The 24,817-nt window shown below is 39.2% G+C and overlaps 1 protein-coding gene across 3 annotated transcripts in view; it reads left to right on the top strand.

Annotated features, from left to right (window-relative positions):
• Nucleotides 1–24,200, top strand: part of LOC119724005 (signaling mucin HKR1-like) — a 63,152-nt gene extending 38,952 nt beyond the window's left edge. For 2 of the 3 annotated variants that reach the window (XM_038194943.1, XM_038194935.1), the window contains exons 13-16: nt 19,642–19,830; nt 20,559–20,611; nt 22,190–22,379; nt 23,352–24,199. In XM_038194943.1, the coding sequence (XP_038050871.1) occupies nt 19,642–19,830; nt 20,559–20,611; nt 22,190–22,379; nt 23,352–24,008 (1,089 nt within the window). In that variant the 3' untranslated portion in view covers nt 24,009–24,199. Of the gene's footprint in view, nt 1–19,641; nt 19,831–20,558; nt 20,612–22,189; nt 22,380–23,351 lie in introns of all 3 variants that reach the window. The other variant, XM_038194929.1, reaches the window with a different exon arrangement.
• The last annotated feature ends 617 nt before the right edge of the window (nt 24,201–24,817 follow it).

Raw genomic sequence — 24,817 nt, 5'->3', positions numbered from 1 at the left:
CAGTATTTGTGCTTTTTCTCATGCTTAGTCCATACATTTATGTTATTTATACATGTGTACAAGTTCCAATACTATTGATTGTTTGTAATCTTGTTGGCTGTTTCAGCAACTGGCCGAAACAGCCTTTGTTTTCGTTAACATTTTTTTTTTCTTTTTCAGTCATTTTGCCCATAGCATTTGTACACGTTTTTTTGTCCAAGGCACTTTGGGCACTAAAATCAATCCAATTGCCTTTATACTCAGCACACACACTTAGACCAGCATCTGAAGATGTGTGCCAAACATTGACATCATCGTGATGTCATCATGAGTCACGTGACGTCACATTTTCTGTTGTGACCATTTTCTAGCAGAATTCGGCTAGATCTGACAGATTGGGCTATATCTCCAGAACTACAGGTCCGATTGGGTCGAAAGTTGGTATGTACCTAAACCGGGACGTCTTATTGATGAAAATTAACTTGACGTCATGATGACGTCATCACGTGACATATGACGTCATATAAAATAAACATATTTTGAAGGCCAATATCTACAGAACTACAGGTCTGATTGGGTTCAAACTTGGTGTGTACCTAGACCGGGATGTGTTATAGATGAAATTGATGTGACGTCATGATGACGTCATCACCTGATATGTGACGTCATGATTCAAAGCCCTATGATAATGTAATCACATTTTACATGCCAACATTTATAACAGCTAGAACAACACATCCTTCCTGGGTGGAACTTATACTTGAAACTGTACATGTCACGTCACAAAAAAAGTCGCCGAAACAACCCTGTGTTTGTCCACAAACATAAGTCTAGTTTTATTTATGTTTGCTGATAAACAGTCCTTCAGTTTTTTCATAACCCAGTTCATTTAATTTTTAACTAATAATTCAGCTTTTAGGTACATCAGCATTAATCCCTCAAGCAATGTGTAAATATCAGAATTTGTTTTTTTAAGTGAATGACATTTGCAATTTTCTGGCAATTTGTTTTACCTAACTTTCCAAAGATATTCAAAAAGTCAAACACTAATTTTACTGTTACAGATGCCTTAACCACATACAGGTTTCCTCCAATGGTTTAGGGTGAAGCCTCCAATTTTGTTGTTGTTGTTGATGTTGTTCTATAATATGTGAGCAGATTCTCAGATTAAGTATGCAAGACAACTGCCTCTTGACCTCTAGATTTTGACCCAGTTGTCGCATCATAGACATGGATAAAAAAAAAACGTAGACACAGCAAGAAAGGCTGTGATGGTCACGCGCTCTTATGTTGTGTAGGTTTTATCGATCTATATGCCCGGCCGTAATTGTTGTATTACAAAACACTGCATTCGAATTGACCAATCAAACAGTATTGATTTGGGAATGAAATGACATACTGATTTAGTAAAGTTGACTCAGAGATTGGCCGAGGCGCGGGATCGCATAAATCTGCATGCTGAGATATATCAGACGTTATACAGGAGACCGGACTCCGTGGATAACGGGTGATACTCAGACTAGGGATGAGGGGGGGGGGGGGGGGAGGGGGGAGTTAAAACTATACCTTCGAGACTTGAACGTACATGTACATTGTACATCAATATGCTGTGCATAGTATCTGACATAGCACATGTACAGTGTAATTATACAGAGCATGCATAGAGTAAACACATAGAATTTCAGATTTACAATTCTGTTAACATTAACTCAGAAACTCATGTAATGTACATGTAACTGGTAACATTAACAGCAAAATGTACATGTACGGTATGTATGTAGTCTACATCAGTTTATGTCATACGTAGACTTTGCAATTATTGCATAGAGTATCAGTATAATAGCACTTGACCAAACCAACACCTAGACCTGCATAATATAGTCTGCATTGTTATATAGAGAATATACAACATTAGCAAACATCAAAAAAAAAATACCAAATTATTATGAAATACCTTAATGGACTGGATTGTAAGCGAATGACAGTCTAAATCATGGCACCTGGTGTGCTGTCAAATTCAAGAAAAGTGGTATTTTTGTATAAATTTCCAACGCTGGTCGGCCGACCAGCTTTCAAATACTGCCCCCAATTTACAATATCAGTCCACATTTTGTTTGCAAGCGATTACACCTACAAGGCCTATAAACAGGTGCAAGCCAGCTAGACTGGTTCCCTGACCTTACAATTCCCAAACGTCTATAAAGTGCTCCGTTTCATCTTACGTTGAGTCAGGGAACCAGACTGCAGGAACATGATTTTTTTTTCTTGGTTTTCCAACATCTACGAACACAAAACTTCAAACAAGTTAGTGTGACAATATTTGCTACAAAATACTAACCCCCTAAATCCAGCCAATTTCTGAAAATGACAGCAAAAAACAAATGTTGTACATTGTATATTCCCTTTAAAGTTTAAAGGGAATGTACAACATTTAAAAACATCGAAAAATAAAACTACCAAGATTTACGAAATACCTTACTAGGATGTTGGTAAATAACACTCTAAAGCATCCTGTAAAATTATGGCACCTGGTGTCAAGTCATTTTTAAGAAAATTGTATTTTTGTATTTATTTCCAACGGTGGTCGGCCGACCAGTGTTGGAAAAACCTAACTATTTTTCAACTACTGCTCCAAATTTACCATTTTTCAGTCCAAATTTTGTTTGCTATTGGTTACATGTTCATGAACGGGTGCAGGCCAGCTAGACTGGTTCCCTTACCTTACAATTTTCCGAAATCTATAAATTGATCCATTTTATCTTTAGTGGAGTCAGGGAACCAGACTACTTAAACGTTTTTTGTTTTTCTTGGTTTTTCAAGCATTTTCGAACACAAAACTTCAAATACCCGGTATGTCAGTTAAACAATATTTGATCTATTAACTATTATACTAACCCCTCAAATAGTTAATTTCTGAAAATTACAGCAAAAGCCAATGATGTACATTCCCTTTAAGTACCTAGGAATATAGCTCCAGTGAGGCCTAACAATTGCAGTGTATACTGTGCAATTACCTGGTTCATTGAACATGTTTATATGCCTTTATCATCGTTCATTGTGCACATAAATGTATTGTCTGGCCCCGAGGCTTTACATTCACTACAATTTGGTCGTACAGTTTGTATTATTATGGAGAGTCCACTGTAGAAAGCAGCCCATGTTTACTTCGAGCCTGCAGCCTTGTACGAACAAAATTGACGAAATATAAGAAACGAATCCAAACAACATTAAAAAAGCATGGGTAAATTAAATGCCACATACATTGTACTTGCCTTCAAATGACACTCCGATGAAAAATGAGATAAAAACGCTGGACTTGCTGACAGTGCATACTGTAGCACTGTACAAATTGCACCATGAACGAAATGACGGTTGTTTTTAAAAGGCTACACAGCTGTACATGTACATGTACATGGTCTGTGTACATATATATATCTGTAGTGTACTGGCTGTGTTGTGTACGTGACAATCACACAGACCGTGTGATTGGACGTCCTTCAGTGCACGGTGAACTTTGACCTTTATTAAAGTTTGCCAGACTGAATTCATCGTTGATTCAGTGTATTTGCATACAGTTGCCATGGTACCCAAAGTGCATTGTATTGTATTGTACAGTTTTCTAGATTGATTATTTGTTTGTTAAAAATAGTGTACTTGGTTCACGTTTTTGTCCATGAGTGTCTAAAAATGGAATAAGTGTTAACAATGTGTGCCTCAGATTAGTTCTTTCCATGAGGTCTAGAGCGGAGACATGCATTGTCTTGCAGGGTTGCCAAGTAGAGGGCAGAGCTGCAATTGTGTGAACATTGAAGGACACAGTAAATATACAGGCTAGAGAAACTTTGCATAAAGAAGTGAAATAGAAAAATGAAAGCTGGAGCAAATAAGGTTCAGCCAGTTTTAAATCTATGTTGTCTCTAATATCTTTTTTTTTTTGGTACCGTTTCCGCTCTTCAGCAAAATTGTGCTGCTTCATGGACAAAAAACGTAAATCGGCTACCGCAGTAAAAAGGTTCACAAAAGACAAACGCTCAATGCGATGAACTTCCTTTTATTCACACAAGGTTACTAACGAGTATGTCATTCTTACAAGGTTTAAACAGTTCAAAATTTCAACGTGGTTTTGAAAAAAAAGATTGCTCCTTTGTGATATTGCAGGGTTTTTTTACTCACCCTGTGTCACTAACAGTTAACAAGAAGTGATACTTCAGCGTCTTATAGGTAATCTGGTTTGGCTTTAGATTTAGAGTTTTATTTCGCTGATACGCTGACATCAAAACCAAAGTGCATTGTACAAAACTGTTTCTGATTATTTAAAAAGTGGGCATGTATCTATTTAATTTTGAAAAGGAGGTCATAGATTTAGCCAGCGTTTGAATCCAAGAGGTTAATTAGAAATTGCCCGAAGTCAATGATGAAACCACGAATTGGAAAATGTGTTTGAAGTCCGTTCCGGGATAGTATTTTGTGCGTTCCAGGTACACAAGGTGGGAGTCTGTGACACTTTTGCACATGATTTGAGAGCTTCCATGAAGATCAATAACTCAAATATCTTTTTAAAAATCAGTCATATATCAGCCTTGCTGCTATCTGTTCTTATATTATTTTAATGCACTCAATTGTCAATTTCATCAAAGGCAGTTAGTGCAGGCCACTTCTGATCGACAGCCAGTTTTGGCTGGCGCAGCTTGAACAGTGCATTTCAAAATTAATTATTTGAACATTAGATAAAGTCCAAGTTTGAATAATTGAATACCAAATTATTTAAAAATTAATTTTTGGAAATAATCATTTTTAATTCTGACCAGGGGCCAATTTCATAGAGCTGCTTAAGCACAAAATTTGCTTAAGCACAAAAATGTTTTGCTTAATAGAATCAGGTTACTGGCCAAAACTCCATGCGATTGTTATACTAAGTAAACATATGGAAAACAACCGCTAGATACCAGTCACAAGCAATGTACATCGCATGGAGTTTTGGCCGGTAACCTTATTTTACTAAGCAATGTTTTTTCGTGCAAATTTTGTACTTAAACAGCTCTATGAAATTAGCCCCTGGAGTTACCCAAGCATACACACAACATAAGGGGGATTCCACAGTTACTCGCATTACAGTTTTTTGCACCCTTTCGTGTTCCGATTGCTGTGGTTTTAGCAGTAGTCGGACTATCTCTCTCTTATGCTGCATAAATATACCCTATATTCAAAGCTTCACCCTGATGGTAAAAAAAATGTGTTCGTGCCATGACAAGATCGTGGCACTCTTTGAAAAAACAGTTACTCGCACTACACAAAAAGGACATGCCAAAAATTGGCTCTGGTTTGATTCCCCTGTCTGCTTAAACTGAAAGTGCAATGATCAATTTAACATGTATTTACAGGATGTCTACCATAGTACCAATGATCGAAAGCACCAAGGCAAATTATGGAGGACACCAATGTACATGAGGACACCAAAAAAGCAAAATAGTACCCCACCTTGTCTGTACAATCCAAGCTTGAAGAAAAAAAAAAAAAGAAAAAAAAAATAATAAAAGCCGCGTCGCCGCGTCAATTCCGGAACTTTGGTCTGACCAGAGACCAAATATATTTTTATTGGCCTAATCATGTGTTTTAGTATAGAAGTTTGGTGAACTTTGAACCGTCACGCCCCAATGATTATTTGTACTGGTGGTATATGTGCGCGATGGATGGTCGGAACCATTGTTCAAGAGAAACAAGTTTTAGGCACAGGGGATCGCTGACGAAACAGGCAGTATCCTCATAGATATCTGAGATGATGTATGTGTTAATAATAGCGACGGCTATCTTCGTGAGCAGACTGTCTGTTGCTTACGACATATGTCCTCTAGGCACTGGTAAGTTATATCGCCCATTCCATGAAAGGTTGTTCATGCCAATAAGCTTGTGCGATAAACCTTTCATTTAAAGGTAGAGTCCATCATTTGTAATTTGTGCATTTTGTTCGTTTCAAGCAACAAAAGAGTTCAAAATCTAATGAAGGATACTGAGCAACTAACCTGATGAAGTTTCAGCTAAGCTTCAGCTGTACATTCCGAGAAAAACAGCATTCTAAGATCTCAATTTCAAATCAAAAGTTGCTGAATCATGTTTTGAATTGTTTTTAATTGCAACTATACGCGACGTCGCGCACTGATCCGACGAATTATAACAACCGCGCGCGCGTGTGCGTCGTTCGAATACTTGTGCGCGCTGCGCTGAATAACAAAACGAACTACTAATTTAAATTTTCCTACGGTCGTTCTTAAGAATAACCGTTGGAAATGCCTTCTTTCGTTGATTACTTAAAAATGACAGCTTCCCAGAAAGAATAATTTCACAGGGAGTTTAGTCTCCTTACTATCTTTCAACCAAGTTAGTTTTTCAACAATAATTACGCCAGTTACTTTTCGGATGGCTGCAAATGATGGACTCTACCTTTAACATTCGCATTGTTGAATAGATAAAAGATGATACTGTATTCGTGAACTGGTATTTTGATCATATTATTGGTACCCATTCTCATGGATTCTAGAGGCATTAATCTGTATGACAGAGCACGTGACCCTTTCTTTTAGAAATGCAGTTGATATAGGGTTTTTTTGTATCATTTCGGTTTGCAGTAACACCATGTGGTGATAACTGCTGCTCTGCAGATGTATAGTTCTGAAAAGAACTTGTCGTGCTTGTTTTTTTTTTTTTTTTTGCTAATTCTCAACTGTTTTTTTTCTCCAGGGTAATATTACGTCTTTTTACTTGCAACGAAACTTTTTTTACTGGGGGGGGGGGGGGGTGTTGGCATTTTTCTCATGTTTTGTTGAATTATTTTCCTTATTTTTTCTAATAGGCCTATTTGGTTTTTTTTATTGCGTTTTAATGTGGACATCCACAATAATTGGGTCTTTGAACTATAATGGGGGGGGGGGGGACATTTTTTTACCCGTTCTTTTTGTTGGACTATTTTTCAAGTTGTTTTGTTTTTCGCTTGTTATCTTGTTTTTTTCACAACGTGGTATTTTGATGTTAATTTTAGGGGACGATAACTTTTTAGCATTTATACCTCTGCCATTTTTAATATATGCTTTTTTTGTTAACACATTTTTATAGATTTTTATAGATTTATATATGTTCTTTGTGTAGCCAGAGGTATTGGAATTGAAGGCCTTTGGGCCACAGTTTTTAGGTAAACTTTTTTAATTTCGGGCATATGCCCCTGGCTTTCGTCATGTTCGTTTTTGTTTTCTTGGTTTTTGGTTTTCTCTATATGTGAATGTTTGTTGTTTGTGTTTTTAATGCCGAATAAATAATAATAATAATAATAATAAAATCAACCATGCTGTAACTCAAACCTAGGACTCTGGTCTGTCCCAGGAACCAAAATAATAGGAGAGACTCCAACCCGTTACATTTAAATGAATTCAAGTATAACATGAATTATGCATCTGTAGAGTATAACGGTATACAAAGAAAATGGGGATTAAAATTTCATTAAAGTATAGCACCTACATGTAAGCAGGAATGCCAAACTGCTGTAAAAACAAAGGCTTATTGTAGGATATTCTTGTATCAAGTATTTTGAGGAAATACTGTATCACATTTTTCCTTACGATTTGCTTGTTTTAAATTGGTTCTTAGAAAAATCGATTTAAAAAAGGTTTTACATAGAATATACTGATGTACCACTCAGTTATTTTTGCTTTTATTTCAGAAGAGATTATTCATGATGTATTCGGACGGTCTGCAAGTAAAGCACATGTACAGAGCGGGCTTTGGCACAGGGTTCCCTGTACATCATATCGAGAAGGTGACAGCATAGTGGGAGTTATTTGGTACAAAGGAAATTCACTGGATGATCCTTCAAGACAACGACTTATTAGTCACTCCAATGGTGAAGACCATCCCTCGAGCGACAGATATGCAACTTCATCAGGTTCCAGCCTCGTGATTAAAGGTGTCATTGATTCGGATGGAGGGAGGTACCTTTGTCACGTCATAACACATGGACCTGACAATAGACTAGGAGAAATCGTTCTAAAAATATTTGGTAAGTTCAATAATATATATACAACAAAATGTACATCACTCACAGGTGACATCCCGAAGGGAGTTACTTGGTACAAAGGTTCACTGGAGGATCCTTCCAAAAAATCACTTATAAGTCACACCAATGGTAAAGATCATCCCTCGAGCGACAGATATGCATTTTCATCAGGTTTCAGCCTAGTGATTAAAGGTGTCAGTGAATCAGATAAGGGGAGATACCTTTGTCAGGCCATACATGCCATAATTACACATGGTACCAACAACATTCGACAAGAAGAAATTGTGCTTGAAGTTATTGGTAAGTTCAACGAAATGTACACACCAACTTGTCTCATTCGTCAAGCAGATAAAATGATTTGCTCAAAAACATAAACAAACGGCATGTGAAATTTCACGCAATGATAATTAAGATACCTTTTTCTTTTTTCCCCAAAATAAATCACAACATGAAATTGATAATGCTTTTTCGATTAGCCATCCTTATGTTGGCGGTACCCCATTTTGTCAATGTCTTTCTTCACGGGGCGCTATAGTCAGAAGTCATAAACCCAATAAGCCATATGCGAGTAACCTATACCCTTTGGGATTTACATTTGAAAAACGTCTGGTACAATGACTTGCTCAGAATGCTTGGCACATTTTAACTGTGAATTCTCCAGACCAAAGACACTGTTGCTAATCACATGATTAGGGGCAAGCTCTTGCATAGTTACGTAAGAGACGCTCAGCACCAATACATCGTTCACAATGGGTGAGAATGGCACAAAGACACCAGACCATGCCGGAGCTGGGGGTTGCTAGCATAAGGCTTGCCCCGAATCATGTGATATAGTAACAGTCTCTTTGGTCGGGAGAATGCTAGGTTAAAACGTGCAAAGCATTGTATTAAGTCAGCGTTCCAGATTTTATTCAAATTTAACACGCAAATGGCTTATTGTGCCGTGTAGCTAGGGATCAATCCCAAAGTCATCATGCTTGCCTTGCAAATAAGCAATGCTGCCCATCTGGAAAATAGCAAAGGTGCGATGGTTCATCAGTTGGTAGAGCACCGGAACGGCAATCGTGAGGTCGCAGGGTGAAACCCCTCTCCAGTCAATTTCTTTTCTTTCTTTTTTTCAACTTTGAAACACATTAAAATACTATACCATAATTCTTTACTGCATTTTGAGATATCTGTGCTCTTTGACGGACTGCTACTCTTAATACACGCAATTATTGTGTCGCCTTTACATGTATTCAGGGGACTCCTTTCCGGCCAGAACCAAGTACACATCGTCCACTGCTACATTGCAGCGAGAAGGCAGACAGACGCTACCATGTCAGTGCGCGTCATTGACACCGAACGCAACGTATTGGTCAATGGGAGATGGCATAACTGAAGATACAGAGATCATTGATACACGTTTTGCTGATGGTGCTACACTACAGTTCCAAAATGGCGTTTATTACAGCATTGACAGCGACGGAACACTCACAGTTAATTCTGTCAGTGCTTTACATGATGCAGCAAGGTTCTGGTGTCATGTATTTCAGTCAGACGGATCACAGACCGATTGCTACACAGATGTCCACGTATCAGGTATTTTGTTTTATTAAGATGGTTTCAAATATGAATATCATAATCGGACAACTGTAAATTTTGCGCCGTCCCTAAGCATCGTCAATTAATATGAACATCATGTTCGCAACATGAACAAGAGCGTTTTATAGTCCATATGCATGTACACTTACAATCAAAGTTAAACATTAATTATCTCATCTTTGTTCACGTAATCCAGGTGAGACTCCATTGTTTGGTCCTCTCAGGGCATCAGAAGCATCATTCTACCTGCTGAAGGGAACGAGGCAGATCATTCCTTGTACAACTTGGACGCCTGGCAATGCAACATGTTTAGTGCAATGGTTTAAAGTTGATGTCTCTAGCCACCATCTCCTCGTCAATTACACGGTGTCCACCAATACTGTTAATGATGATCCATCCTTTGACCTTGCTCTTGACTTCGGTCTGGTTATCAAGTCCGTTGATGAGGAAGACGGTGGGAACTACAGCTGCTCTGCAAACCCTGAAGCCAATGAAGGGCTTGTTGAAGTCCGTGTAATTGGTAAATGTTTAGTCGTTTCTTTCATGGGGTGGGGTCATTTTGGTTCCGCACGCTCATTTGACTTTTAGTGTAACATTGTTTATATCTACGACAATTCTGTTTGTACGTTTGACTCTTGCCTCTTCATGTAAGTGTCATTGTATACGAGTTTTGGTCGCTGATAGCGAACTACTTGCTTTTAAAACACTGAGCTGTCACTTGTTGTTATTGTTGTATTACACAGGAGATATGTTTCCGTTGGATGGAGGAAGCGCAACTAAAGGAGACGTCAAAACATTTGCATCGGATAGCAAATTCACACTGCGCTGTCCAGCCATTGAAGGTGTACCTATAGGTAGCAGAGCCACGTTGATTTGGTCATTTGGTGCTGTTGATGTACAACTGACCACTGTGGTTGGCAAGCTAGATCTACCAGCTGGCTCCAAATGGCTGTCTGACAAAGACGGCCACGCCTGCTTCGGCTTAACAGTTGAAGGTTCTCTCCTTCTAACAAACTGCTCTCAAAAAAATGCTCTCAGATTCTGGTGTCATGTGTTTCCCCATGGCGAAGCGTTACGAAGGTCCTACGTGGATGTGATAATGAAAGGTAAGATTCCCTACATATTTTGTGGTCATAAATGAGAACTTTGTTTAAATGAAGAAAAATGTGTTTATCTGGTCCATGATGTGATGAATGCGGCTATGTTAAAAATGAGGAAGTTATCGGATAATCGCCGTCTGATACGTCCAGAGGAATAGATAGTCCAGATGTTTTGATATGATTGTTTTCTTCACATCCACAATTCACAGAAAATCATACACAAACACTCTCTGGAAATCTGTTCTGGGGATGATTGAATGTGATTGCATTTCTCATTTACTTCAACAGATTCCATCCAGCCTTCTAACGTTGGTCTCGTAGCTGCACTTGTGTCTATTTCTTTACTTGTTCTCGTTGGTATCACTGCGTGTTTGATGTGGAAGCTACGCAAACGGAATCCAACTCACGATCTGGAGCAAGTTGTCTACCACCCAATTCCTGTAACAGGTAAGTGACATTGAAAAAGGGGCTAATTTATTGTTGGTGTAATCATGCAGTATTTTTATACTTGATTGTACTCCATCGATTGTGCAGTACAGAATATTATCATCTTGTATGGTTCATAGTACAAAAAAATAAACAACACAATGTGCAAAAGTATTAATTATTTTACGCTGTTATGTTGGTAATCTATGTTTCTTAACAGAAGATGTCCGAAAATTTAGCGTGTCCACGCTTGCTACGATGATCCGGGAGTTTGTGTCAGAGAAAATGAACAGACTGCCCATCACGCCTTGGGTGACAGGTGATGACAGCTACGCAGCGATGGATGATGTATACACACCACTGGAAATGTACCTTAATGTATCTATTGCAGGTTGTAGAGCTAGATATAGAATAGAGTCAGAGTCTGAAATCTTTGATGACGGTATCTCTGAATTGTCGAGTTGTCATGTACTCCTTGAAGGTAGATCAGGTTGTGGTAAAACTGCCTTCTTAAGCAAAATGGCATCTGATTGGTCAACGAGAAAACCGCACGCAGTACTCGGTAAGAAAAAGATGGTCTTTGTTCTACCGGCGAAAATTCTCATAGAAGCTAGGAATGTTGGGCAAGCAATTGTTCGATATATGCTTAAAGACGGCACAAGGCTTTGGGCAAATTCGATCAATGAATACTGTTCAAGGCACCCCGACGAAGTGGCCATTCTTGTTGATGGCTGCAATGACACACACGACATAGACAACGTCATGGAGATCATGACGGTACAAGGTCTTTTGGGGTGTCAAATAGTGATCAGTGCAAGACGTGCAAGGTTGGCGGAAGAAACGAGCAAACATCATAAACTGCGTCACATAATTATTGCTGGTTTTACGCAAGAAAGCGCTAATACGTACGTTGATAGCCACTATAATGCAATCAATAAAATTACTACCAAAACTAGGGAAAATCATGATAAAACACAACAACACAAGGAACAAGACGATACAGAGTTACAAAGTGGTTGTGACAAATCGGACAACAGCCGTGAAAATCAAAATAAAAGAGTGCATTCACTCATTCACAGCTACTTAGACGCAAACATTCTACACCCACATGTGGCTTGTCTTCCCGTTATCATAACGACTCTTTGTCAGTTATCCCTTTGGACTGAAGGGTTGGCTTTCCAAGGTGATCCGAGTATGGGCGACTTGTTTATCAGGTTGGTGAAGTGTTTGTTTGAGAGAAGCAGTGATAGATGCGATGACGATACCAGAACACATGAGGCTTTGAACAAAGTTGTTGAGTTTGATAATGTAACGGGCCTTTCAAAAACACAGCTTGAAATAGTGGAAACGTTGGGAAAGGTCCTTCTGCCTAAGATGTTTGAATATGGAAATCCAATGACATTTTCCAAAACAGATTTCATGAATTCATGCTATAACGGTCAGGCAATCTTAGACGTGGCAATTAAGATTGGTCTTGTCCGTTGTGAAGGAGATGCAGATGTTTACTTTGTTCTTGAAATACTTCGGGACTTCTGCGCTGGTCTTTCCTTGGCGCGTACTGCTGAACAAGATGAAAACTGGATGGCTGAACTTCAGCACACTGATTTGATGAGTGCAGCTGAAACGTTTTCAAATAAATATGCGTTTGCGTGTAGGAAGAGTCAAACGGTTTGCAGTGGACTTGTGCAAAAGATAGCAGACTGCACAAAGCATGACACAACCAATGTCATTGGAATGCAAACAATGATCCAGTTGTGTCTTCTGCTGAATTTTGAAGGAAAATGCAAAGGTTCGTTGAATGCCAAGTTTGTCGGCCTCTTTGATGGAGGGAAAGTTCGTCTCGGAGGCGTTTCTGGTCACACGATCAGAATGCTGTCGTATTTGTTCGAACATGCAGACAAATGGGTAGAAGGTGTTGATTTGTGTGTTGAATCTGTTGAGCTGTTGCGACTTGAGAAAGATGACTGGGAAGAGTTTCGGGAATACTTTGAGTACTTTTTTCCATTGAATCTGGAAGAGGACATCCAGGAAACTGAAGATATCCAGAGGTGCTCAGAAAATGGGACACAGGCAAAGTTGCGTGAAAGAGTAGAGTCCAGAAACAAAGACATGCCTCAGTTTTCCCCAAACCAGTCAGACATTGAGGTCCTTCGTACCGTTCAGTCATTGGGTCTTTATGAGCTTCTGGAGTGTCAGGCAGGTGAACTGCACAAACTGGGTGCTATGGAGCCGTTTTCTACAAATCGGCCTGATCAAAGTGAACAATGTTCAACAGCGCCGTCAAGGATTCAGGGCTCGGGTTTTGGCATTCAAGGTTCGGTTTCTAAAACCAATTCCAATTCTGGTGAAAGTCACCAAACAGGTGCATCAAGCGAGTTAGTTCGATGTCTGTCGTATTTGTCAAAGCTTGAAAACCTCGTTCTTGTGGGGACAATTTTCAGTTCAAATGATATTTGCAAATTTGTACGAAAACCTGAAAACGCTCCGAAGTTGAAAAAGCTAGATCTCCGTCTGAATAAGCAGTTTGATGATAATGCGTTCCGTGCAGTTGCAGAATCACTCAACAGACGCTGGAGAGAACCCATCAGTAACATGGCAGACCTGCGATTGTCTTTGTATAAAGTAACTTATGAAGGGTTTTGTTGGGTGGAGGAGATCACCGACCATGATGGAGGCGTCGCCTGGTCTCACATAGAAACTCTCTATCTACTGCATGGTGACATTCCGAGGATATTCTGTTATTTCCTCAAAAAAAGCCTGGGACAGAACAGACCATTCTCGCCTAGAAGAGATAGAAAACCATATACCGAGATACTATATGGTAAAGGAACAGAAACGCTGAAGCCACCCTTTTGTGGCCTAAATCACAAAGGCAAATCACGAGAGCGTTGAAGGCCATAAGAAAGAGCCAGGTGTGTTTTTCTGAGGAAGTTTTGAACGTTTCGTTTTTCGCAGTCATTATGTAGGCCTACATAGTAAAAAGTTGTACAAATCAAGTAGGAAATCAACATTCTGTGACAGTCTGATTTTTAATAATATCTTTGAAAGTTTTGTTTCAAAGAAATACCAATTAGTTGGAAGATGATCGTACAGGTCAACACTCAATATTAACAAATGCTCTGCTTAAGAGTTACGTGGATCCAGGGCTGCTGTTGATTTCATCAGCTGCTTTTTTGACAACACCAAGAGCTTATCACGGGATAGTACAATGTGGTACAGCCATCTTGCTACAAAAACTGACGGCGGAGTAACCAAAAGGACTTGGCATTATAGATACTGGTGTCACTTAGGTGTAACTGAGTTTGCGTGGCTGGCATCTTTATACTCCTCCTGTTCCTTGAGAAAAATTTCATTTGTTCACATGGCATTCAACTCTTGCAGTCCGGAAAATGCAAGGAACTCTTTATAGATGCAGTTCTGCTACACCTATCTCACCACCACTGAGATATTGTTTTTTCTGCTGTTGCTTATGCTCTTTGATTGTCAACCATGATGGAGAACTGTTTCGATTGTTTCTTCTTGAACCATCTTAGCCATCAGTTCTATAATCCCATTTTGAATTATAGGGCCCAGGTACTTCACTCTGTTCCAAGTGGTTTGTTATAACCTTGTTCTGCTCACCAAGTTGCACAAGAATTTCCAGAAAAGTTGCTATCCCGTTGCAACTTTCTACCTGTTGCCTGCCTCCACACTGCCCAATTGAGTAGTAGTTTGACTGATACCTTGGCAATCTGATTAATGTAGTGTCTGCTTTCTCAAATTACTTCCGATGTGCAGACACAACTCTTTCCAGACACATTACACTCCATTGTGGTATGCATTTTTCCTCATGCTGTTTAAGTCCTGTAAATCTGGATATTAAGGGTTTAACCCTAAAGGGGTTGGGGGATCCGCCCCCCCCTTCAACATTTTCCGTGATAGCCTCTAAAAAAAAGTTTTTCGTAACTCGAGCTGTTATGACTTTTTAGCCTCGAGCTTTGCGCATCTTTTGATACCAAAAACATAAAAATCGGACCACGGGTTGCCGCGTAGCGAAAAATTTTCCAGCGCTATGCGCCGTGAAAACTGAATTTTTGCATATACGTCGTGTACACAGAGCAGAATTGCCATTCGTATTATGAATAATTAATTAGCCATAATTCCAAAACCCTTTTACCTATAGTCATGAAATTTCTTGGGTATGTTTAGGAAGAGTTGCTCTATGCATGTGCCGAGTTTCAAAATTTGTCGTCACTCGATGGCCGAGATCTAATCACATGCATGCCAATGTAAATTAAGTTCAATTTTGGGGACCAAAACTATCGTGAACTGCTACTCTTGCTTAAATTTGCTGTATTTATCAATACCGTACTGTATCCTGAAAGTACTGAATGTAATTAACGACTATTTAAATACAACTGTATGTTAGGTTTCGCCATATACTGTTTACAAACCTGAAAAAGTTGGGTTTAAGTCGATACACTGGATGGATATACTTTGGTAGTTTTTCAGAAACTTAAGGATATACATTCTTTGCCGTTTTACAACTAGTATTTAATGATATTTATGGGCTGTTGGCTGTGCAAAAATTTATAAATAACTAAGTCTTAAAGTAAAGTTAACAATCAAGTATATTAAAGCTGATCTTAGAACTCACAAAGTTATACTTAGATAATTCAGAATGGCTCAAATGTCGTACAATAAGCTGAAGTGGTAACGTATATGAACTATACAAATGTATAAAAAAAATACACTTTCGCCATTGACGTTAAAGGGACAATACAACATTTGCAAACATCAAAAAATAAAACTATTTTGAAATACCTTGCTGGACTGTAAGTGAATGACAGTGTAAAGCATCCTGTAAAATCATGGCACCTGGTATAGTGTCATTTTCAAGAAAAGTGGTATTTTTGTATCAATTTCGAACGCTGATCGGCCCATCAGCGTTGGAAACAACTGGCTTTTTTTTTCAAATACTGGCCCCAATTGACCATCGCACTTGTTTGCAATCGATTACAAACCTATGAACGGGTACGAGCCAGATAGACTGGTTCCCTGACCTTACAATTCCCAATGTATGTAACCTGCTCTGTTTCTTCTTATATGGAGTCAGGGAACCAGACTGCAGGAAAAGGATCGTTTTTCTTGGTTTGTATAGCATTTTCGAACCCAAAACCTCAAAAAAGTCAGTGTAACTATATTTGCTATATATTTCCAACCCCCCCATTCCATTCATTTCTGAAAATTACAGCAAAAGCAAATGGTGTATATTCCCTTTAAGAATTGACTTATTGCCGACACATGTATCTTGAAAGTACATGGGACAAGCCTTGTTAGACTAAAGAACGTGGTGTACATGCTATATATAACACATATGAAAAAGGCTCGCCTGGAATAGAAATTGACTGGGATATATGCAACCAGTCAATTAATTTGTGATATTCAGTCAGTCAGTCGGGCTGGCCTCATCTGGGACAAACGAAAGATGGGGCACAAAATATGTACAAGTTTTCAATGCCATTTCACTGTGTACATGTAAGAAACACCTAATACCTGTCAGGGTACTTAAAGCTATAGTCCATCATTTGTAATTTGTGCATTTTGTTCATTTGAGGCAACAAAAGAGTTCAAAATCTAATGAAGGATACTGAGCAACTAACCTGATGAAGTTTCAGCTAAGCTTCAGCTGTACATTCCGAGAAAAACAGCATTCTAGGATCTCCATTTCAAATCAAAAGTTACTGAATCATGTTTTGAATTGTTTTGAATTGCAGCTTAACGCGGCGTCGCGCACTGATCCGCCGAATTATAACAACCGCGCGTGCGTGTGCATCGTTCCAATACTTGTGCGCGCTGCGCTGAATAACAAAACGAACTACTAATTTAAATTTTCCTACGGTGCTTCTTAAGAATCACCGTTGGAAATGCCTTCTTTCGTTGATTACTTCAAAATGACAGCTTCCCAGAAAGAATAATTTCACAGGGAGTTTAGTTCCCTTACTATCTTTCAACCAAGTTTGTTTTTCAACAGTAATTACGCCAGTTACTTTTCGGATGGCTGCAAATGATGGACTATAGCTTTAAGATCAATTATTAAGTAATAATGTTATGTTAAAATATCAATTTTGCCGTTTTCCAATCAAATGAAGGTCCGATGGTTTGCAATGAAAACATGACGTGTATAAAACAACAAATCTGGTTAGTATGAATAGCAATCATAAATGTGACTGAAGTTAATTAAAAATCAATCGGGTTTCTCGTTGTAGTTTTAATTTGATTGTGACAGTAAAATTTCGCAAACAGCTCTAAAGCACCATCGGAGTAACATCTGGGAAATAGGCGGACCATGATTACAATAGTTATACGAATTGTTTAACTGTCTAACACTTTTAATGCAACTTATTTACTGCCCTTTATATTTCATAGCTAACCTTTTGTACAAATGTTTAAAGAATGCTTTTAACCCAAACAATGTCATTGTATTTATATTTCATTTTCCATCTGAGGCTGAATTTTGAACCTAATTAGACGATGCAAACAACAATGAGCGGTCTGTTTGAACAGTACAAAATGGCAATGCTGTTGCCTGGAAACTTATTTTTACATTAGCCAAAGTCCAACTTCAAACGTGTTCGTAAACACTCAGGTATTCTGGATTACACACACTCTCTTGTGATTGCTTTGTAAATATGAGAAGAATAAAACCTAAATTAATTGAATATAATGCATTTGGAGAGAGATTCTTATTTTTTTTGCTTTTTGTTGAGAGAGATTCTTAATTTTTCACTTTTGTTTTTGCGTGAAGTGTGAACCGCCAGCATTAGCCAAGAACACATTTTTGGGGGGTCCCCCCAAAAAGTGGTTCAAGAAAATTACGGCGTGGGGTTCGGGGCCCGCTTAAGTGCCCCGAAAAAAATTTGGATTCTAGATGCTCTGTGGTGCGATCTGAGGCAATTTCTGACCACTTTAACCAATGTTTTTTTGAGGAAAAGATGGTGGTGTACTCATTGCCTGCCTTTATTGCGATGTCACATAAAAACCAAAAAAAAAACAATTGGTTTCGTTTTGGGGGGGGGGGGGGCATGGCCCCCTTTGGCCCCCCCCCCTGGATCCGCCCTTGACCGCCAGTTAGCCTCCCTCTGCCCCATTCCCCTGTGCCCCCCCCCCCGATATACTGAAGAACAGCGCCACCTTGTGTTTGATAGTGCTCAGTGTCGTTCGCATCCGAGGATGCAATGATGTTTCTTATCCCCCCCCCCACCCTTAATGTTATCAAGGTGATAAATAAGTGTTTTTTCTGGTCATCTGATGAGAAGAATTTGCAATCCGATAGTTAGGAGTCTTGCCTTTGAAAACACATGCCCATGGTATATAGCGAGTGGGAATAAAATGGGTCTTGTGTTAAACTAAAATTTGTGTGAAAAAAATGTGTATGGGTAGAGTTAAGACTTATAAACTGGATACATTTTGCAAAGAAGGACGAATACTCCAAATAACTGCAGACTGGATTTAACTACATCATGTGCAGAAAGAAATTTATTTATTATAAGATGGATTTTTGCGTCGGGGTGATAGACATCAAATTAGGTTTTGCCCTTCAACGACGTTTAAACACTGTATACTCAGTGTGTTACCTCCCGAGTGAAAGTTGGAAAAAATCACTCGGGTGGGACTCGAACCCACGACCTCCTGCTTTCTAGTGCAGATGTCTTACCACTCGACCACCGAGCTAACGGGATCGGTTGGCCGGTTCGAATCTGATGTACATATAGCAGTGGGTACCGCATAAACTATTATAAGATGGATTTTTGCGTCGGGGTGATAGAAATCAAATTAGGTTTTGCCCTTCACCGACGTGTTTTCCAACTTTCACTCGGGAGGTAACACACTGAGTATACAGTGTTAAAAAACGTCGGTGAAGGGCAAAACCTAATTTGACGAAATTGAATTGTTTCAAAGTATCCCCCAATCCCCCAAGTTAAAATAATTAATGAAAGTTCAATGTTTACGGAAACTGTCCTTTAACTCCAGATATTCAAATCAATGTATATATACTGTATGAGAAACTGTAACTCCAATCTCCAATCTAGAGGCGCTACTCAAGATGTCGTATCTGGTATTCCAGATAACAGATTTCTAAAGAAGCATGGTCGATGGGTATCCAAAATAAATGTAAAGATTTGTGTATAAAAGAGCAATATATTGCAAATTGTGGCATTCACTTGTTTTTTTTTCACAGAAAATGATGAAGGATTAGCGAAAAGAGTTTATATCCTGATCCTTACATGTGTTAGCAATAACTTAAAAGTAAAAAACAAGCTCAGGAATGAATTTCATTTTTGGGGGGTCATGTCTCTGTTTGCTTGGAATAGCCCCTATGCAAACATTGAACAACAGTTGCATATAGGAGAAGATGGTCGATATCAAATTTTCCGATGCGATGTGCAAAAGCTGAGCTTCCAATATCTCGTGCTTGATCTTCTTTTGTTTGGTGAGATCTTCAGACATGGTATCATTTCTATCTTTCAGACTTCCGGGCAGAAACGACCTGAAGCTCTCCAAGAGGCAAGAAGACGAGTTCATAATCTGATCGACGAAGCCTTCTCATTGGTCGGTTTACCAAAGAATGCTATCTCTCCAGTCATACCCCTAGCAACCAATGCCCCGCCCATAGCAACAGATCAAGAGGAACGAACCAATAACACCAAAGATAATCAGGTATAGTAAGATAAGGCCATGTCAGAATCAGATATTTTGGGGCTATGACTTAATTTTTGCCATAAGTGCACTGTAGCAAATGGTCGTAGCCGCAAACATCCCAATGTGAACTTACATGTAAAGGTATACAACATTTGCTTTTGCTGTAATTTTCAGAAATGGATGGATTTGGGGTTATTAGTATTTTACAGCAAATATTGTTACACTGACCTATTTAAAGTCTTGTGCATATAGATGCTGGGAACAAAAAATGTTCTTCTTGTCTAGTTCCCTGACCCTACTTCAGATAAAACAGAGCATTTTATAGACGTTGGGGAATTGTCAGGTCAAGGAACCAGACTAACTCGCTTTGGCCCATTCATAGATGTGTAACTGATTGCAAAAAAAAATGAGGATTAACTAAAGTTGGTAAATTGGGGGCAGTATTTGAAGGGAAAGAAAAGTCAGTGTTTTCAATGATGGTTGGCCAACCATCGTTGGAAATTGATACAAAAATTCCACTTTTCTTGAAAATGACAGCACACCAGGTGCCATGATTTCACAGGATGCTTGAGACTATTATTGACTTACAGTCAAGTAAGGTATTTCATAATAACTTGGTAGGTTTTTTATGTTTGCAAAGGTTGTGAATTACTTCAACCTTACCTAACAAGCATTTGTTTCCATTAGTGGTTGAAAAAACGTAATATTATTAAAAGGTGAATGAATTTTTTTGTTTATTTTTACAGACTTTATTTCAGAGGAAAATATCGGAATCTGTGACCAGTTCAGCTGCTGATATGTGAGTAGAGTGCCTCGCCTTTTCCCTGATGAATTCACCATTGATTATGAACAGATGGTGTCAGTTCATGGTGTCAGTAATAATCTGCTTTGATTGTAATAATCATTGACTGCTTTGAATGTTTTGTCTAGTTTCCCTGCCGATACTTATCTGTTTTTAGAAATTACAGATAAAGTGATTTTTTTTAAGTGCTGTTTATCATTTTAAAATAATTAGCAAATTGTCAAGATTTATTAATCCAAGGGAACCAAATGTTTTTGCTCAATGGGTTACAAAGGGGCCGTATCATAAGTACGACGCCTCATTGGTCCGACGCCTCATAAGTCCGACATTTCGGACTGATGAGGCGTCGGACTTATGAGGCATAACATTTATTTATTCCGCCTCATAGGTCCGACGCCTCATAAGTCTGACGCCTCATAAGTCCGACAACGGAAAAACGAGACGTTTAACTTGTCGGACTTACGAGGCGTCGGACCTATGAGGCGTCGGACCTATGAGGCGTCGGAGCTATGAGGCGTCGGACTTATGAGGCGTCAGACCTATGAGGCGTCGGACTTATGGGCCTTTATTTGGTTAGGGGATGTGATTTTGTCGGATTTATGAGGCGTCGGACCTATGAGGCGTCGGACTTATGAGCGGACCCCGTTACAAAAAGAGAGTTAGGGAGGACCACTGGGAGAGACATTCCAACACATTGCCAATGATGCTGAACGCTCACACAAACATGACAAGATGCTGTAGCTTAAATTTGTGCACTATACTTCACGCTATACTCGTGAATCCAGAATGTGTACGCGGTGTGTCTCCTCCGCATAGTCTGGTTCCCTGTCCCCATTGTCCTTCGGACCCCAAATATGGGGACAGGTACCGGTAGCTAGCAGTGAATCCTGCATACATTAGGAGGCTTTCCTCGTAATGTATGCAAATTATATGCATGACATGCATAAGTCTGAATCCAGCCTCCTGACATGCCTGATATGAACATCTTCATCTCTTAAAAATTCATTAAAAGTCCATTTCTCCGTGAAAATAATCTTTAATTGAGATGTTTCACGGACATTTACATGGGGCTTACATAGGACTAATCCTGTAAGGGTATTTTCACGTTTTTTTAATGACCCTGGCCACTGAGGATTATCATTGGTTATACATAACGGTACACTGGGTCTATCTCCATGGGTAAACAAAGGACTTTCTTAAGGGTGTTTTCACGGACTCCTAATCTGGCTTAATATGCTGAAAAATCCGTGAAAATTAAGTTAACTGTAATTTCAAGGAAAAATGGCTCTTTAACGAATTTTTAAGGGATGAAGATGTTCATAAAGTCACTAGGATAATGTCTGCGCACAACCAGTATGCCACGAATGTACAGTTAAGTTACACACGTACACATGTAGCTACCGGTACCCATATTTGTAGGGGGCCAGGGAAACAGTATATCCTCCACAGTGCTCTCGAAAGTGGTCGAGAAGTGCCCTCTTTTGTCCATGAATGGAGTCCATAAGGACAAAGTGAAAACTAACTGTAAATAAAATATAAGTAGAAAAGTTTAAAATCTTTGTTTTCTGTCTTTAGCAAAGGCAGAGAGTTTGGTTCGTCACCAGCAGAGATCGGCAGGAGTCATCATGGGAAGGATGCAGACGAGAAAACAACAAGAGTTGTGTTAGTCCCTGTATCCCATCAAGCAGATGCAGCAGCTAACATCGTCTGGAATCCATACAGTGCTGAAGACGAATGGGCTCAGCTTCACCAGTCACAACAATTGGTGAGGGGATATTACCACAAAAAAAAGCCAGTTTCAGGGATGACACAATAGATCTGTAATAAATAATTCTTAAACTTAAAGGGAAAATACAACATTTGCAAACATCAAAAAATAAAACTACCAAATCATTTTGAAATACCTTGCTGGACTGTTAGTGAATGACAGTGTAAAGCATCCTGTAAAATCATGGCACCTGGTATACTGTCATTTTCAAGAAAATTAAGTGGTATTTTTGTATCAATTTCCAACGCTGATCGGCCGATCAGCGTTGGAAAAAACTGGCTTTTTTTTCAAATACTGGCCCCAATTGACCATCGCACTTGTTTGCAATCGATTACAAACCTATGAACGGGTACAAACCAGCTAGACTGGTTCTCTGACCTTACAATTCCCCAATGTATGTAAACTGCTCTGTTTCTTCTTATTTGTAGTCAGGGAACCAGACTACAGGAAAATGATTGTTTTTCTTGGTTTGTATAGCATTTTCGAACCTAAAACCTCAAAAAAGTCAGTGTAACTATATTTGCTATATATTTCCAACCCCCAATTCCATCCATTTCTGAAATTTACAGTAAAAGCAAATGATGTATATTCCCTGTAAACTTTAATCACAGTCTATTTAACTTGTAGTGGTGGGATTTAAATTCAGATTTTTCGAAATTCGGTTTGAAATCCACTATTCGGTTTAGATTTTGGAAACCGGATATTCGAAATAACCTTAAAAAACAATTAAGCCTTCCAGTTTTTATTGTGACACATGCTAAAGAAACAACTGCAACATCCCCCAGATTACTCCATGGTCTCTGATTGTAACTGCATTCACTTGCTAGAGGTCTTCTTGGTATATGAACAGCCTGCCCATTCATTTATAAAGTGTATGGTTGAAGATGTGTTGCTGTTTTTGCTACAAGGTAGTGAAGAGGAATGCTGAGAGAAACATTAATACTTCTTTTCTTCTTTCGGTCTGATCAGACCTCAGTTCCTGGAGGTGTAGAGGATACTCACCATCCACATCAAGCTGCTCATCATCTGACGATGCCTCATCCTGTCAGTATCCCTGAAACCTCCAGGGAGCAACGGATTAAAGGATTAACATCCTCTCAGCAAACTGACAATGAGAAGAAACGTGTAACAAGCCAAGGGAAGCTGTCAAATAGCCAAGAAGACCTGATGCAGGGAAGACCATCAACCAGCATGAGAAGGTCATCAACTAGCTCAAGAAGGCTGTCAACTGATTCAGACATTCCAAAGCTACGGAACACTGCTCCAGATGATCCATATTTGGACCCATACCTCAAGAGCAGTTTGAATGATGAACTGATTGGCACCTATACCTTGTCTCCACGCTCAGATGATCCCACTGCACCACAGGAAGACCCATATGCAATGGCACTTTTAAGATCTGACAGAGAACCTCAGTCTCCGAAACCAGACTCTGGCAGAGGTGACATGTTGTCCACATTGTCCAAGGAGCGTGGTGTAGGGAAGCCAGTTGCTGATGGGTATGATGAGTTTGATGTTAGTAGAGATGTTGCTGGCAGAGATAAGTCAGGTCAGCTTGTAGCAGCTATCAGAGATGAGTTAGTCAGACTTGCTAAGAAAAGTGGACAACATGGAAGTGGTGTTTAAGTCTCGAAATCCGGATTATAAAAATGGAAAGCAAGTACATTTAATTCCCTTTTGTCATGTTTGTATCTAACCCTCCAGGGTATATTGGCCAGAAACCCTGCTAAACACAGCAACATGCAACACTTGTCTCAATGACAAGCCTGCCCAGTGTAGCTAGATTTATCAGGCCAATAGTCTCAGAGTCCGTGGTCACCGAATGCAGCAGGATACAACTGTGGCATTGTTCAATGTGACTAGCTCTCATTGTCTCAGAAGCGGCCGTTGATGCACTGGTGTTGATCGCTGAATGCATCAAAATGCACCAGACTTTTCCACCTGATGCACTGTACTGTGTTGCGTCTGACAGGGTTAGAGTTAACCCACCACGTCTCATGCTACCCTTAGCTTTCAACTAAGCTTTCTGATCAACGTTTAATGTTACATGCTATAACACAGGGCTAGTTATCAGGGTAGGGTTACAGCAGTTCTTTAGCGTGAGGCCAGACAGGGCAACAGCCTCCTCTGGGTTGACACCCTTGATGAGATCGCTATTTTCTGCAATACATGTATTTAGTTATTGAGTGTGTGCTAGTTTTATTCCCAACCGCAACTTCTAAAGTGTGTGCTCCAGATTGTCGTGAGAACAAATTTAGTTTGTACTTGAGAATTTTTATCTGTATATTTTATGCCAGCTGTAGACTTCTCAGAGTTTATTATTGATGTGTTTATCCTTCCTGTGACAATCATTCAAATTATTTAAATATTAATATTTGAATCTTTTATCAATTCCATAACTTGAAACGTACTTTTTGTTAACTGCTTTGAACAAA

The sequence above is a fragment of the Patiria miniata genome, unplaced genomic scaffold (assembly GCF_015706575.1).
Source record: "Patiria miniata isolate m_02_andy unplaced genomic scaffold, ASM1570657v1 HiC_scaffold_1, whole genome shotgun sequence".
Taxonomy (NCBI): Eukaryota; Metazoa; Echinodermata; class Asteroidea; order Valvatida; family Asterinidae; genus Patiria; species Patiria miniata.
Note: the sequence above shows the minus strand (reverse complement) of the source record. Positions and strands in the feature narration are given on the sequence as shown.